The following is a 17,500-nucleotide window of genomic DNA, read 5'->3' as shown; positions in this document are numbered from 1 at the left end:
GAGTGGAGATGACTCACCCCCTCCCCCTTAAGGAAGCAGATGTGAAGTGTAAGTTCTTCGGGCCGGCTCAGTGTCACCCCAGGGCTACACCTGGCTCAGGTCCTGGCCGAGAGCAGGGCTGCCATGTCCAGAGGTGCCCAGACCCTCGACAGCCTGGGCTGCAGAGATGCCTGCACCCTTGATGGGGCGAGGCGGCCTCCAGTTGGGCGCTGAACAGCGCTGAGCGAGTCAGCAGGTCAGGGAGGAGCCATTTCCGCCCTTGGGGCCAGCGCATGCCGCCTGGGGCCCAAGACCCTGGGGACGCTGATGGGCGTCTACCTCCAGGGCGGGGGCTCGGGCCCCCTGGTGTGACCAGGAGATGATGGACAGCGGGCCCCCCCCACTGCGGCCCCTAGCCTGCAAAATAATAAAGACTCAGGAAGCGGGGCGGGCAGCCGGGGCCTCCTGTGAGCCTCATACCCGTGGCCATGGTGGGGGCTCTTCTGGGTGGAAGGACCTCTGAGGCTGCCAGGGCTGGGGATGGGCAGGGTCCCCGATGGGCTGTCTCCCCGAAGTTCTCAGCCGCCTCTGCATGGCCATTGCTGACCTGTGGGTACCCCGCTGGGTGTCTTGCCATGAGCTCAGGATGTGGGCAGAGGGAGCCCTGCTCCACCCCACCTGGTATCGCCTGGGGGGCCTGGGGGCCACCCGAACCCCGCATCCTGCCTGGGAGCCCTGGGGGACGCTTGACCCCCGCTTCCACTGCCCCCTGGGTGCCTGTGTGACCTGAGCTCCCAGGAACAGCCGCTGAGGCATCCGTGTCCCTCGGAGGAGGGGACGTGCATTCGCTGGCAGGCCCTGAGCGGCCACGGGCCACGTGGGTGCCAGGTTGGGCCAGGCACTTGGGGGTGGAGGCATCTGTAGGCGGTGGGACCACCCGGGTCTGCCCCAGACGGACAGGGACCCTCCCCCCGAGTCAGCCCCTCTGGCCTCCTGGCCATGCCCCCACGGGTCTCCAGATACCCAGTTCTTGACCCGTGGGCTCTGGGTGCAGAGACCCGCAGGCTGTGGTCGGCATGCTGACTCAGAAGAGACGTGACGGCAGGAAGGCCTGGTTCCTCTTAAGTGCTCCGGGGGCTACCGGGGACCCGCGGCCCCTGTGGCAGGAGGGCTGCCGAGCCGGGCGTCATGGTTGGAGGGAGGGCATGCAGGCACCGTGGCATGGGCAGATGGTGTCCTGGGGCTGAGGCCCAGCCGCTCGGGTGCCATGGCGGGGTGGGTGAAGCTGGGGCGGCTCTCCATAGCCAGCTGCCCCCAGCGGGGCAGAAAATCTTCCTTGGCCAGAGGGCCCCTGCCCTCAGGGAAGCAGGCATCCCGAGTCCATTCCAGGGACACCCGTGTCCCAGTGCCCATCGTCCACTTCTGCGGCCTATGCTGCGTCCACACCATGGTGAGGGGGCTTCTCAGACCCCACGTTCGGGGTCCTGGTGGTCCAAAGCTCTGGGGTTTCCTCCACAAAGGGTTCTCCCATGAATGGATGCTTCAATGAAGCCATTCAGCCAGCCGGGCCCCCTCCTGCGGGGGGCTCATCTACGCCTCCCGAGCATCATCAATGGGAATATACATTTCAAATGTGCGTCAGGGCTAGGGGGCCCCGAGCTCTCCGGGAGCGGAGGGAAGGTGGGGTCATAACCTGTCTGACCTGGAAGCTTCTGTCTGATTTGTGCTGCCCTGGAATTGATGGGGACAGAGGCGCAATCACAGGGACTCGCTCCTCTCTGCAGGCTGCGCCAGCCCTCCTGGAGGCCGGACACCCTGCGGGCAGCCCCATCCCCTGGGCGTCTGGCTCCCGTCATCGGCAGGCTCGCAGGGACGCATCTCTCTGAGCCCTCCTGGGTGAGGTGGCCAGGCCGCCAGAGGCCAAGGTCTAAACGAGCTGTTTACAGCAGCTGAGAAACCCCAGGTTCTTCTGAACCAGACCCGATGCGTCCCCCCAGAGTGGGTGTGCGGTGGGACGGGCCGAGCCCACCCAGCCAGGCCCCTTTGCCGGCTGCTTTCAGCCTTGGTAAAGGCAGAATTACCTTGGGAGGCGGTGGCGGTGCAGTGGGTTAGCACGGTGAATTAAAAGAATGAGTCACAGTGACATGTCCGGCTCCTCCGCACCAGTCCTTTGTATTCCCAGCGCGCCTCACCCCTGTTGCAAGAAGGTCAAAAATTAGAGAGAGAGAACAATTTTCAAGCGGCTAGCACTTAGGAGCAGAATTAACAATCACTCTGTATGTAATTGCCAGTTAATAGTAAATTGCCTTCCAGACTGTAAAATGCAATATAAACGGTGGGCACCTAAAATTAAATTAATGAGATATTTGCTGCATTTAAAAGTGAACAGTGCAAATTAATAACTGAGTGCAATGCTTGTTTTAATATTTGTCTAATAGTGTATCGTTTGCTCGTTTAATAATAATTAAAACAGTCCCGGAATATCCTACCTGAGGAACTCCATGGGCAGATTGAACAGTCTCACATTTATAATTTCAACCAGTAGAAAGACATCGAGTTGTTCAGAGCAATAAAAGAAATTATTTTTTAATTAGAATGTAAGCATTGCGGTGTTATTCGATTAAGACAAATTGGAATTTGTATGCTTCTAATTGAAATTATGTTCGAGGGAAAACTGCTTTTACAGACAGCGTTTTGCGAGCGTGGTGAGGTGCTTTTGCACAATCACAAATGTCCCTTTTCCCAGCGTGTCTGTGTGGCAGAGGGCTCCATGTGACATCGAAGGGCAGGAGCTGGTTGGTGGTGGCCTGACTCGTGGGCGTGGCAGCCAGGGGCTCTTCCTGTAGCTCTCTCGGGCCCAAATGTGTGGCTGACCACCCCCCCTCAGTTTAGAGATTTCTTTTGCTCAATTAAAGGAATTATCACAAATGGCCAGGCATGAGCATGCAGCCTGCCACGGGCACAGCCAGTTCAGTTACTGAGCAGGATGGTGGCAGAGGCCGTGCCAGGGCCGGAGTGGCAGGGGCCGAGCACGGCGGCCAAGTGTGGACGAGACGAGGACAGAAAGACGGCCGCTTTCCACACTGAGATGTGCGGCTCAGACACGAGGCTCAGCCAGCAGTTGCCAACAGTTCTCACTCTTCCCGATACAGCATTTCTTTTCTTTTTTTAAAAAATCGTTTGTTGTTGTTGTTCAGATGCTCAGTCGTGTCTGACTCTCTGTAACCCCATGGACGGCAGCACGCCAGGCCCCTCTGTCCTTGAATACCTCCTAGAGTTTGCTGAAACCCATGTCCCTTGAGTCGGCGATGCCATCCAGCCATCTGATTCGTCTCCTTTCACCTTCAATCTTTCCAGCATCAGGGGCTTTCCCAGGGAGTCGGCTTAAAACTGGCTACATGTCGGGGGCGGGGGGCGCTCGCTCTGTCTCAGGAGCTGTCTGGCACCAGGGGTAGCTGTCGGCTTGCCCCGGGGGCCACCACGTCCTTTGGCAGTCTCCCGCTACCTAACCCACACTTGGGCCCGCCTCTCGAAGGGCGCGGGTGTTTCCGGAGCGTTTTGAAGTTCTTGTGTGTGCATCCAGACGTGATTCTGTCAACAGCTGATGACATGCAGCGGAGTCGATGCCCTTCGAGCGCTGCCACACCGGCCTGCTGTTTCCCAGCCCAGCCTCTCAAACAGCTTACTTGTATCCACCGAGCGGACGATTCCTAATTGTCTTCCACCTATTTTTTTACTTTGCTAAACTGCTTGCTCACGCTTTCCTTCCCCTTAAATGTAAGCCACCTGATTACTTTGGTGATCAGTTTTTGCCCACGGAGGTGGATGCGGGGGAGGTATTTGCATTTTGGGTTCAGGACACTTTCAGCCTGTGTCTGTGATTCCTGGGCTCCCCGTCCCAGCCAGTGAGGCCCAGCGGCTCTCAGCAGCTCCCTGGGCGTTCCTGGATGTAGCGAGGACCCTGCAGACCCAGGGCCATCGCTGGTCCCCGCTGGCCAGTCGGATGGCGTCAGTGGCAACCTCTGCCGCCCTGGAGGACAGATAGATTTGCTTTTAATGTGAGGACGGTCAAGTGGAAAAGCAGCTTGAGGAGACCCCTGCAGGGCCCAAGAGCTGAGATAGCCCCCCAGACAACGCACGACTCCAGCAGGATGTCTCGCCCGCCCCACCCACCTTTGCGCGTCCTTGGCTGCGAGCCGGGGGCAGAGGACGAACTTGTCCCTGTTGGCGGGGATGGCGAGCAGACCACCGGGTCGTCTCTGGGGCCATTGGTGGGGCTCCTCGGGGCCACAGAGGGAGAGGCGGGCCCCCTGGGGTCGTCTGCACGGTGCGGCCCAGCCCCGGACCAGACAGCGACCAGTGAGTCCTCCAGCACGAGGCACAGCTTGGGGGATGCTTGCCCAGCCCCGCGGCCCTCTCAGGAGCCGGGTGGCGAGGCCTCCCGGGTCCCTGCCGTCCCCTTGCCTGCCGTCTCAGAGGAGGCCGGAGAATGAGGCACACCGTGTGTGCTGTTGCACAAGTAGACGATTTGTCCTAATCAGTGACACCCATTTACTAGAATTGCTTAAAATGAACTATACCTCATCCAGAAATCGCACATTTAGAGGCGCTCCATTCATCATCTGAAAATTGAGGGCCAGTGAACTTTTCTGCTCCTCCAGTGGGATCATAGGCATGCATCAAAATGTTAGAAATGATTGGTGAGAGGAAGCTGTCACCCATTTATCAAGGAAAAGAACATTATTTGCTAATTTCCCAACCAGGCTGGTGACAGGGTGCTTCGTCTTTGGACCCACGGTGACCAGCATGGCCTTTTTGTTATTAGTACAAGTCAAGCGCTTTTGGGCAGTTGCTAACAAGACACATTTGTCTGTCATCAGAGGGGCTTTGCTTGTTTTCCAAGTGCTGTGACCACAGGCTGCTCTTCCCGGAGCCCGATGGCTGTGCGTGGCGGGGCTGCGCTCGCCCGGGAGGGGAGCTGGCTGATAAATCAGGAAGTTTCCACGTCAAGGTGAAGGTATTGACTCTCAGCACCGAACCTGACAACACGGAGCCGAGAGGAGACAACCATTCGTCTTCCCCGGAGGACACAGGGGTCATGGGTTCCCTCGGCGGGGGAGGGGCCGCGGGCCGCCAGCCCCCTGCCCCACAGGAACGGGGCAAGTTTGGGACTTGACTCGGTGTCTCTGGCCTGTCAGGGCACCCACCTGCCTCTGGGGCCACTCTCAGAGCCTGGGGGAGTGCCCGGGAGCGGGGAGAGCAGGCTAAGGCAGCGAAGAGGGCGCACAGATCAGAGCTGTGTCATCTGCGGGGAGGAGCTCCCACCGCATCCGAGGGAGGCCGGGAAGCTGCGGGATGAACAGCTGTCTCAGCGGAGAGCCCGCCAAGGAAGCTGCGGGCCTTCTGCTGACCAGGAGCAGAAGAAGCAGGGCCAGCCTGTGGTTCCAGGAGAGAAGGAACAAGGACAGTCCTCACAGGGGCCTCCTCCCTCCACATCCCTGCGAGCGGGTGCCCTGGGGTCCAGGGCCGCCCAGGTTTTCATTTGAAACCTTTGTTTTGGGAAGGTCTTGGGGCTTCCCTTATGGCTCAGCTGGTAAAGAATCTGCCTGCAATGTAGGAGACCCGTGTTTGATCCCTGGGTTGGGAAGATCCCTTGGAGAAGAGAAAGGCTACTCACTCCAGTATTCTGTCCTGGAGAATTCCATGGGGTCGCAAAGAGTCAGACGCGATTGAGCAACTTTCACTTTCACTTTTCGGCTCTAAGTTGAGCCAAAATCTCAACCTGACAAAAAGGACATTTAAAAAAAACTATCATTTGAATCGGTTGGCCCTTTTTTTATTCAGTGTATTCCATAGAAAGTGCAAGCTGAATCGTTCTTTCTCAGGATGACTTTTCAATAAAGCAGCAACACCTGGACGTCCTCATCAGGCGTGTGAGCTGTGCGCTCCACCCCCAGAAACAAATACACAGACGTTTTCAAATGCTCTTAAAGAGCCTGTAGTCACTGGGTTGCACGCGGGCCCTGGGTGCTCGTGGTGGGTGCGTGTGCTCCAGAAGACTCTCTACCGAGGGTGTTGAGTGTGAGACACAGTCTCCCGTGAAGACCGTGGGCTGCTGCCCGTCTCAGGACTGGTGGATGTAGATCACCTTTGGGGGACACTCCTTAAAGGTACAGCCTGGCGGTGGGTCCCTCATCGGCCCCCCAGACGCCGCCCTTCCCAGCTCCCCTGAGGGCCCTGACCTGCGCCTCCACACGCGGAGACCCCACCTCCCGACACGGTGAGCCCTGTCAGTGGGCCAGCCTTCCACAGGCTGACGCTCTCCCACTCCGAGCGCCTGCTGACCCCCGAGGACCACAGCCGGGGCCTCTGAGCACTTGGAGGTGGGGGAGTTGGGCCAGGTTTCTTCCCATCTTTTCAGCCCTTTCATCCTCCCGGGAGATGCCCCTTGCCTCAGACTCCCCTGGGCCCTTCCGGGTCTCAGCCCTGGGCGTGGTGGGGCTGTCCCGCCCAGTCTCAGAATCTGTGTGCCTGGCCCCTGGGCCCAGCTGGCTTCTCTAGGCCCGACTGTCACCTTGGCCAGCTTCTGAAGACCAGCCCAGCGCCCTTCCCTAACGTTCCCAGCACAGGACACCCGTGAGCCCTTGGGGATGACCACACAGCCAGGGCACTTGTGACCCTCATGGCATCAGGCTGCAAGGTCCCCGGGTCGGAAGCAGTTTGCCTCGTGTGCTCGTCGCTGGTGAACACAGAGGTGGTTTTGAAAGCTGACCCGTTAGTGTGAGCTACAGGGTGCGAGGTGCTGGGGCCACAGCCTCACGCACGCTGCCCATGAGGCCTCCTGGAGACAGGCCCGGGGTGGTGGAAGCCGCCCACCCCGCTGCCCCGACCGCTGGCCCCTCCAGCCTCTGCACTCAGGAAACACCCATGGGCGGCAGTGTTCTTTCAGGGGAGCTGGGTGTTGGGGGGGTGGTGCGGAGGCCTCGTGTCCCACACGGCTGGGGGTTGGCCTGTGGCTTCCCGTGGTCAGCGTCTCCCTGAGGCCCACCTGGGCCAGGTTCTCCACAGGTGACCAGGGAAGGCCAGAGACCACCTGCGTCTCATAGGTGCTGGGGGTGCGGCATGCTTCCCTGGGTTCCCCTAGGGGACCTGGCTGGCTTCACATGGACGGCCTGGGGCCTGGCTCCGGGCCGCCCTCGGCTGCATCTGGGCCCCTTCCAGCTGCTCAGGGATGAGGATGAGAAGCGATGGCCAGGAAGTCCTGGAAGGGGTTCGGGTCTCCGGGAAGAAGGGTGGCTGTGGGGACAGAGGGCGAAGCCTGTGCAGACATGGGTGCCCTGGGCGGGCAGGCGGGCTGCACCTCGGCAGCGGGTAGGGGGGTCTCCAGGCGGGTCAGTGGTCTCCAGGCGGGTTGGGGCTCTCCAAGTGGATCGGGGCTCTCCAGGCGGGTCAGTGGTCTCCAGGCGGGTCGGGGGTCTCCATGGTCTCCAGGTGGGTCGGGGGTCTCCAGGCACAGGGCAGAACTTGAGCCCAGGGTGGGGGAGCTGGGGGGAGTGAGTCTGGGCAGGGTGGCAGGGCCCGGGGGTGGGTGAGGTCCCAGAGGCCTTCTGAGCCCCACACGTTTGGGAGTTTGGGGGCCCCTTGGGAGGAAACAGGGCTGACTGACTTGAGAGGCGTAACCTGGAATCCTGTGCTCAGGACTCTTCTTGGCCCTGTCAGTATTCACACTGACTTTGGCACTGTCTTTAAAGGCTCTGACTTAGCGCCTTGCTTTTCTTCTTTATTCACCTTGAAAAGCCGGAGTTAAAAACGCCTCTGTGGCGACTGAGGGCGGCAGTGGAGCCTTCCTGAGTGGGGGGAGGGGTTCTCTTCCCCAGCTCCCCCACCCAGCTGGGGGCCTGCTCACCCCAGTTGCGGCCTCTGCTCTTTTACACAAGTGTCAGACTCCCCTCTGACAGCATTCGGACCGTGCGAGGCCTTCCCTGGGTACGGGCCTGGCCGGCGGGGGTGTGCTAGCCTAGTCGCTTCAGATTCTGTTCTTTATCCAAATGTAGCTCACACAGCCTAAAACCCACCCAGCTGAGCATACAGTTAAGCTGTTCTTAGGAGGGTCGCGAGGTTGTGCGACCACTAACGGAGAACGTTCCTCAACAGAAGCACCCAAGCCTCGGTCAGCAGCCCGGCCCGGCCCCGCCCCCGCCCCGGCCCGCCCCCCGCCCCGGCCCGGCCCCCGCCCCGGTCCACCCGCCCGCCCGCCCCCGCCCCGGCCCGCCCCCCGCCCCCCGCCCCCGCCCCCGGCCCCGGCCCCCGCCCCGGCCACGCCCCGCCCCCGGCCACGCCCCGCCGCCGCGAGCTCCTCCCTCTCTGCGTCGTCGGAGGGTCGGGAGGGCGCACGTGGTCCTGTGGGAGCGCTCTGTTGGCTCCCGGCCCCGGCGCTGTGCTGCCCTCCTCTGTGCGGCCGAGTGGTCTCCCCTTGTGTTGGGACCACGAGGCATCCGTTCGTCTTGATTCAGTCCCTCCTTGGGACCTGCTGGGGACAGGTTCCCGGACCAAACCCACGGATGCTTGAGTCCCTTGCAGCGCAGTCTTTCCTATCCAAGGTCATCGCCACTCTTGGTCGGATCTGAGGGTTTAGGGCTGCGGATACGGAGGGCCGACTGTAAGACAAGTGATGCTGAGAGAGACTCGTGAGCGGGCTCTTGTGTGGACATACAGGAGACGTGTTCACTCTGGCTTCTCCAAGTCAAAAATGGAAATAAACCTTCTCCATTGGTCTCGTATCTTGAGGAGGTCCCCCGGGTCACCGTGGTCCTTCATCGTTATGATGGAGCACCCACTATGTGCCTGCACTGAGTAGGGCAGGTGCTGTGACTCGGTGAAGGCTTCCCAGGAGGAGCACGTGAACGAGTGGGCTGGGGAGTGTGCCCTGGGGGCGGCGGGGGTAGGAGGACACAGGACGGGAGGGGAGGGTTCCTGGGGGGCGGGGCCGCCTCCAGCCGTGGTGGGGGGTGGGGGTCATGCCAGAGGCGTCCCTCAGCTTGCCTCTGTACTGAGGTTTCACGTGGATTCCACGTGTGCAGGTTGCCTGGAAGGTCTTCCAGAGCATTCTGTTGGGAGGGCGCGCGCACAGGCTGGCTGGAGTTGCCCTCGCTAAAGGTGGGGTGACCTGCATCATCTGTGCTCTTTATCCTTGAGAGTGGTTTCCGTTCGCCACCTTCTCCTTCCCTTTTGTTCAGACCCTTCCACCCATCGAGAGAGGCTGCTTTTGCTGGAACCGAGATGGGGGATGCGAGGGGTGGGGTGGCCAGGCCCCCCTTTCCTCCCTCCTTAGGGAGTGTGTCTTGGGGGTCCCTGTCCCTGGGGGCTGAGCCCCCAGAGAAGGGGGAGTGTCTGATGGCCCGGGCCTCGGTCTTCCTGAGTTGTAGGCCTGGGCTCCGTGGGCCTGGGCTCCGTGGGCATGGTTTGGACAGGACTACGAAGCCAACATCCAGGGTATTCCTTGAGGTCTGTAAACAGCTGTTTGAATGCCATCCAGTGGTGTCAGCAAGGGTGTTATTTGGGGAGCAAGGAAGATGTGCTGTCCCCTTATCTGATCTGTCACAAAGCCGCTGGGTAATGCCAGCACCGGGGAGCCGTGTAGGGAGGCCCAGTGCACCCAGCCGGGCGTGGGAGCACCCCTCCGGAGCAGCGAGGTGGGCCCAACTTCCGATTCGAAGTCAAGTGTGGCGCCTTTCACGTCCTCAGAAGTCCTGGTGACACAAGGTGCCCTGAGCTGGAGGGCCTCCAGGGGGAGTCCTGGGAAGCAGAGGCCAACCTGGGGTGGGCATGAGCCTCCCTACGGGCTGTCAGGGCCACGGCGGGCATGCCGCTGGAAAAGCCTGGCCGCTTCGATGCGGGGACCGGGGCTCGGCCGCCTGGCGCTCAGGGTGTCAGAGCGGGCTGGTGCCGCCGTGCCCGGGCCAGCTAGGGGCAGCGTCTCCTGGCGCGTGATGCCCGCCCCCCACGGCCTTTGTGTTCCCCATGCATGCCGCGGCGCCTGGCTCACCCTGCCGAGTTCTGTGATTGAAATTCATTGCCAAATTTATTGAGAAATTAATGAGAAAAGCTGCAAAGTATTGACTTTGAGAGGAAAACACAACTCATCTTGAATGAGGAGGAAAATGCAGCAATAATTTAGCCGCTATTGATTTGGTCCTGTCCATGTATCGATCTTCATTTTACAATATTAATTTGCACCTGCAATCGGCTGCTAAGGGAACCGATTTCATTTCGTGGCCGCGTTAATGTGCGGAGCATGAGGGGCTCTTCAGAAGTGGGGGTGCTGCACGTTGTGTGGGGGGAGGCAGCCTCTGCCTTTTCTATCTTTGCTTGCTGCTGAAATAGGCCAAAAATTAATTTTTTTTGTCGGACAAAATATGAAAGCAGAAACCCACCTCCGACATGGCCCTCCTCTCGGCCGCGCGGCCCGCACGAGGAGCCGTCAGCCGCCTGAAACTCCAGCCACCTCTCATCATCAGGCCCGGATCAGTTCAAAGTTCATGAAATTTCTATGAGCATTGATCTCGCCCCATTGATTTTTTTTTTTTGCAGCAGATCTTTGAAATTTTAATTTCCCGAGCATCTGAATTTCTTATAGATGAAATGCACTTGGAGGAGACAGTTGATGATAAAGTGGAGAACTTAGCATCATTTTAAAGCCTAAAAAAAAAAAGGGAGAAAAAAAAACAGGCGGTTGCAGCCTGTGCCGTGTTTTTGAGGTGGAGGAGGCGCTCTAGCGGGGGCGAGGTGTGGGGGTGCTAAATACCATTTTTGTCTGCCGTGGCCACACATTTTTAATGCAACTTTTTATACAGTCATTTTTGAAAGGAAAGCTATCTGGAGAAACAGCAGGACAGAGCAACATTCTTCAGTGCACAATCATTTGCTCACAGCAGTCTTTATCACCTGGTCAAGTTCACCTAGTTACTTATCAGTGGGACATTTAATAACCTCAAGGTGATATAATTGCTATTGGCATTTTTCCCCCTTGGATTCAGCTGGTTAATGTGTAAACTACTTGTCAGCAAATAGCACTTTGTCACTGAAATCACTAACACCCTCTAGAGGGATGTCTTTGTATTGAGCAATTTAATTTTACTTTATTTAATTTTTACACATTACAACCTGTGTTCATTCAGGCACTGAAGGGCTGCAGTCTGTCGGGGCAGGGTCTGGGTCTCCCTGTTAGTAAAATATACTATATCTTATTTAACAATCCCCATCGCCTTAATTGAAGTGCGTTCTTGTCCCTCGGAAAAGGAACTGCAGATGTTCTTATTATGTAGTTATGTTGCTAATGTGAAAAACTGCCTCATTATGAGGATCTGTTTGTAGCTAGAAAATTACTGCATTATGACAAATGCATGATTGGGAAGTTACAGGAAGATGATCATTATTGAAATGAAACTGGAACTCATTTAATAGCTGCAACCAGCAGCTGGAATGAAGCAAATGAATGTCTTCCTGTTTTTATTGTTGTAGGCAGGTTTTTCAGGCAGAAGGGAAATTTGTGCTAAACCTGGAACTTCTTGTATCGCTCTTTGCTCGCTGGGCTTGGGTTTAAACGGAGGCAACGCTGAAGGCAGCGGGTCTCCTACCTGGGTGTCCCCCTTGTGCACTAATGATGCTGTTTTAAACACAACGGTGTCAGTAGGGACAGTCAGTCTGGGCGTGCTTAGTGCCTGTAGCCCTGTTCGCTGGCTGGGCTGGTCTCCAGGTGCCCCTGGCAGGGGGGGTCAGGAGGTTGCCATCACAATTAAGCCCTGTCACCGCGACCCCTCCTTCCCGCCCCAGACCGTCCCTGTTTGCAGCCGGGGTGCCTCCAGGCCTGGGGGTGGTTGGGGGATCCCAGCGCCCCGGGCAGGTGGCCCATCAAGAGCGGCAGCAGCAGCACGAATAAGGGGTCAGGTCTGCTCGGGGCTGCTGTTCCTGTTGCCTTTGGGGGCAGGTTTCCCCCGGGGGCGCCCCAGGCACATAGTAGCTGCTTAATAAATGGTGAGCGGATGAAATGGATTTAGAGACAGTTGGTTTGGCTGTTTTCCTTCTAAGACAGATGCTCTTGTAGAAAACAGGCTTCCCAGGTGGCTCAAACGGTTCAGAGTCTACTGCAATGCAGGAGACCCAGGTTCGATCCCTGGGTCGGGCACTTCCTCTGGAGAAGGGAATGGCACCCCACTCCAGTATCCTTGCCTGGGAAACCCCATGGACAGAGGAGCCTGGTGGGCTGCAGTCCATGGAGTCCCAGAAGAGTCAGATGTGACTGAGCAAACACTTTGTCACTTTTAGAAAACGCCCACTGGCTCTGAACATAACGTGGCCCACCCTGAAATTCTGTTTCTGTGTTACCGACCCAGAGGGCCCAAGGATGCCCCCTCGCTTCACTGGATTGCGTTTCTACATTAGCGGACTTGCTATTCAAGTCTAATAAAATAATCACATACGTTTCAGTGTAGGAGAGATTAACACAGACCACAGGGCAGGGCTGGCTGACAAAGAAGGTTAAGCTGTCAAAATGGGAACTGAAACTCTGCATGTCACAAGAAAGAGGATTCCACCGCCTCTTGCCCATCGGTACCCTGTGTTCCTAATTGCAGCGGCCGGTTGGAGCTGCTCTGGCCGCAGCTGCAGCTCGGAGCCCAATGCCATTTTCTGCTGCCACATTAGCTCCGGCAATCCCAACTTGAACTGACATCACAGACCGTTAAAATTTTATCAATTGCGGTATGATTAATCCCCCAGTACACGGGCATGACTTAAATATTTAGAATGCTTCTTCTGTTATGACTTTAATGCATGTAAAGTAACGAGATTAACTCCAGTACACTCAAATACATTTAAATGTGGATCCTCGCGAGCTGTAGGCGATTCCTGCGTGTGGGAATCATGGAGTCTATGCGGCCGTGTCAGCCTCTATTTGTGTGACCCATGCTGGATGCTGGCCTGCATACGAGAGCCGGGTATCTGGCCTTTCACAGGCTGCCTGCCTGCCTGCCCCATTTGGCATGGAATGTGATTCCTGGCTATGCTAGCTTCTGGTTCATTCAGGTTTTATTGCTGTGTAATTTTCTTATTCTAAAATAAAAGCTCTCCAACAAAAATTACTATGCATTAGGCCGCGGTAGCCTACTCAAATGGATATTAATACAGTTTATCTCTAAAAGGACGAATAATGTATTTGAAACAGATAAAAGGCCCTCCACTAAATGAGGAATGTTAATATCTTATGGCACGGTTAATAAAGAGATATTTCACAAGGGAGATTTGTTTTATGACTTTTGATACAACAGCCTTATAATCTGACACATCTTAAATGATATAATTTTGTGCCTGCATTCATCTTTTTTACATGTAGCAGCCCATCTTTGCAAGATTTGAATTCAGAACAAATAATGGGCACTAATTACTTTTTTTCTTGCGGGGGTGGGGGCGGTCAGGGGGCGTGGCTTATTGTAAACCTCGTCCTCTCCGACGCAGATGGGCGTGGAAATCCCCGCGGAAAGGTGGACGCTGGTAATACATTTTGAGAAACGTCCTGGTTTTTTTTCCCCTTCAGCAGAAAATAACATTTGTTTTTGTTGTGTTTAAGGCAGAGTTTAAATTAATTTAACCCAGTGACACATGTTCAGAGACTAAGCACGCAGCTAAATAATTCCTGGGAATAAACTGCTCAGGAACCAAGTCCATTAATTTACGGCTCTCCTGATGCTGACAGATGTGAGGGCTGGAGGAGGACCTGCAAATATTAACATAAAACAAATTTGCTTTATTCTTCTTCATATTTCTTCTTCATCCCAACTCAAGCTCACCCAAGGCTCCTTCTCTAATTATCCACGAGGTCAGTAAGCAAAATTGGGCAGGAGCTGGGAGATCAATACAAATTACCCCTGAGCAAACCAGTGCTGACAGCTTGAATCGCAGCATATGTTTACCCAAAATCAGGCAATTTATCTTAATATCAGCAAAGTAATGCAGTGCAGGTGAAAGGTCAGGCAATCTCTCCCCCTCATAATTACCCGGTTCTAAAACAGGAAAGTGGTATTGATTGGCCTGGCTCGCTGCTCTGTGACTGGACGTGCAGAGCCGTGGCCTGGCTCGGCCGGGCCCTCCTCGTAAACTCCACACACGGACCGTGTATCAGATGTGCAGAGGGGCTTCTGTTTTCTCCTCCAGTTGTGGACTGTGCTGGGGAAGCCTGGGCGACTCCCCTTCTTGCCCCTGTGTGGGGTGGGGTGGGGGGTTCCACCCTCAGAAGTCCGCCGGTCCGTTCCACCGACGGCAGCTGCTCCCAGAGGCACAGGGGTGGGTCATCCCACCCTCAGTGATCAAGGTGCCCCCGCCCTGAACTGAGAACACAGGGCCTCTTCTCCTAAGTCTTCCGTGTGAGGCCTTCGGGCTTCCCTAGCGAAGCCCCCGCCGGGATTTCCAGCTGCAACCGCAGCCCCCCCAACCCCTCACTGGGTCTGGCCTGGCTAGACCTGCAGTTGTACCGAGATGCACGTCCTCTCCCGACGTCCAGCCTTGCTCTCAGCGGGGCACTCCAGACGTGGATGCTCCTCAGCTGCAGTGGGAGGCGAGCGAGGCCCTCTCGTTTCTACTGCTTGGGCATCTTTTCTGGTTCTAGAAGGAGGATATCAATCCGGCTGAAGCATCAAGGATGTCTCTCCCAGAATGAGCGGGTATGGTTATTACAAGTCATAAAGCTTCTGAAAGCTTGCATTAGAGCGTCTATCACCTGTCAGGGCATTTGCATGAAATCAATAGCGGCCGCCCATCTCTCTGTTTGGATCACTTTTCACCGGGCCGATTCATTAAGTCCAGCAGGCATGGCGGTGAGCTGCGGGGAGGAGGGCCCTAGCCTCCGAGAGGACACTGGGCCATCTTTCCTGTCCCCTGGTCGGGAGACCTGGAATCCTTTCGGGGCCCGCTGGCTGGGTGAGGCCTGTCCGCCCGGCCTGCACTTTTCCTGACACCCTCGTCCCGGCCCAGGCAGGGACATGACAAATTGTCCCCCAAGTCTCCCCTGACAGCTTCTGATGATTAATGGTTTGATTATGAAGTGGTTTTACACATATAGAATTTACATCACAGAGAGTTAGGAATTTTTGCCGTGTCACACACGCCGAGGCATTTCGAAGAGCTTTACTATTTGCAAAGAAAAAGGAGGGCAGAATCGCAGCAAAAGCCATGTCATGTAAAATCAATATGTCGGATCAATGCTTTATTAACAAGAAAATGTCTTACTTCACATTCCTGCGCGGACCTTTGTCTCCGCGGCGTGTATGATGGAATGTCAGACCACACCGCGGTCCTCAACTTCCGGGCGGCGGCCCGCGCGGGCCGCGCTGACGAGGCCCGCCGAGGGTGTTGACACCAGCGCCCGAGCACTCGAGGATAACGGTGACCAATTATTCCGGAAAGCGCCTTCAAAGGCGGCCTCTAACCCTGCTCCTCGGAGCCGCCGCCTTTGTGTTCCCGGCGCTGCGCGGACCCGCTGAGTTGGGTGGTGTTAATCATCAAATTACCCGCTGACTAATGAGTGATGGCCCGAATTGCGGGCTGAGTAATGAATAGATGACGGCGGGTCTTATTAGTCTCAGAAAAGCCCCCTGATTTATGTCGCGCCGTGCACCGTGGCGTTGCTCCCCGGAAAACGATATCTACATCAAGAAGTAATGTACTCTAATAAGTATTTTCATCTTAACTCGCATCCCGGCCCCCGGGCTCAGTTTTTGTTGGAGTCGGGCAGAGCCATAATAAAGCCCAATGGCTCCTTATAAAGCTTGTTAAGCACAGAGGCTGCGGTCCGACCGAGCCCGGCCATGATTCATGCACTGTACACAGCGTGCGGGCCGCTGATTTATGGCCGCGCACAGTTCATAGTCAAAATTACAATTTGAGGGATAAAAAGATTAATTACTATTTGTGGCCGGCAATTTCGTGGGGCTGGGTGGAATGATAGTGCCCGCATCCGTCTGTAGTCAGCCATTCACAGATTATTACAGCTTTGCAAGAGTAAGTGCTCCTCCTGCCTGGTTTGTGCTCAGGCAATATGCTAGACAAAAAAGGACCACAGGGATAAATCTGAAGCTAGCAATAGCTGGACATATGTCATAATTGCCAGGTTCCCATAAATCCCCGGCCGGTGTGGAAGGCCTCACGTGAGGTAGACAGTGATCGCGACCGCGGTGATGGCTGTATATGGCCCCAAGACTGCCAACTTCCTGACTGCGTGCCCATTTCTACAATATATTGAGTGACCCTTTTACTTTCTCCCAGTCTAATTATAGATTAAAAATAATCCTCACTTTTATGTGCAAAAGAAAAAGGGAAAGCCTGTTCCTCAGGACAGAACTGGGGTTCGGTGGGGGGGCTTGCCTTCCAGAGTGTCAGAAAAGGAGACTCTCACGTTTATTTGTAAGCGTGCAGTAAGCGGGTAATGGGTGACATAAAAGTAATTAACCTGACCTGCATTTCTGTGTCCTGTTCCAGCCCTTAATGAACCAACCATAGATTACGGCTTTCAGAGGTTGCAGAAAGTGATCCCGAGACATCCAGGTGATCCCGAAAGGTTACCCAAGGTTAGTAAAAGGGCAAGTGGCGGCTGGTTCCGGTTTGGGGTAGTGGGTGCTCTGGGAAGGGGGGCTTCCAGATGCCCCAAACCCTCGCCCGCGGCCCGGCCGACAGGTGTGGGAGCCGCCCCGGCTGGGAGCGGAGGTGGGTGGAGAGGGCCAGAGGGGCCGCACCGTCTCCATTTGTGTTTCGTCTACGCGGGCCCCTATTTTTAAAGGAGAATAGAAAGGCTTCTCGGATGGCACATATTTTGGATTCTGCAAGGGGGACATAAACTTCCTCGTAATGAAATAGTTCAATTAAACATTTTCCACTCCAGTAGCCCGGGCTGATTTCAATCTAGGCAGCCCCAGTCTGATCTGTGATTACTTGACTCTTGTTTTCCTTTCATTTTCTAAAGCTCGATTCAGTTTAATCTTTTGTTTACAAAGCTTTTGTTATAAGTCCCTGACTTAGCAGGCTAACAAATGAAGTCCACATATTAATATCTAGGGGGACTTTTCATTTAAATTCAACAAAGACAAACGTTGGCCTGTTGTTTATGCACACGCCACATATCACAGGAATTTCATTTTGATGTATAACATTAAAGATAAGTCAAGCTTATAATTTCCCCTCTCCTTTGATATAATTTTGTCTCTTTCTGTCTTTAGAAGCCATCTCTGGTTTTCAAGGCAGAGTTGAAAACGCAAAATGAAAAATGAAGTCATAACATTATGACTGATTATTTTATATTCCGCCCCTGTGTTCTCCCAGGTCTTGACCACCTCTGAGTTTTATTAACACAATAAAACCTTTTAGACATTACCTTTTTAATGCTCAGCATGAACATAAGCAGTGTCATTAGGCTCCTTTTTAATTTGTGAGCATGCTGGCGAGGGATGTCAGGTACACACAGCTAGGAGCTGGGGGG

General features: G+C 55.6%; 1 protein-coding gene across 9 annotated transcripts in view; it reads left to right on the top strand.

Moving 5' to 3' along the window:
* Positions 1-17,500, top strand: part of EBF3 (EBF transcription factor 3) — a 118,286-nt gene that overhangs the window by 89,472 nt on the left and 11,314 nt on the right. For all 9 annotated transcript variants that reach the window (XM_024985939.2, XM_024985934.2, XM_024985932.2 and 6 more), the window contains exon 11: positions 16,507-16,595. In XM_024985939.2, the coding sequence (XP_024841707.1) occupies positions 16,507-16,595 (89 nt within the window). The remainder of the gene's footprint in view (positions 1-16,506; positions 16,596-17,500) is intronic.

This window comes from Bos taurus, chromosome 26, assembly GCF_002263795.3.
Source record: "Bos taurus isolate L1 Dominette 01449 registration number 42190680 breed Hereford chromosome 26, ARS-UCD2.0, whole genome shotgun sequence".
Taxonomy (NCBI): domain Eukaryota; kingdom Metazoa; phylum Chordata; class Mammalia; order Artiodactyla; family Bovidae; genus Bos; species Bos taurus.
Note: the sequence above shows the minus strand (reverse complement) of the source record. Positions and strands in the feature narration are given on the sequence as shown.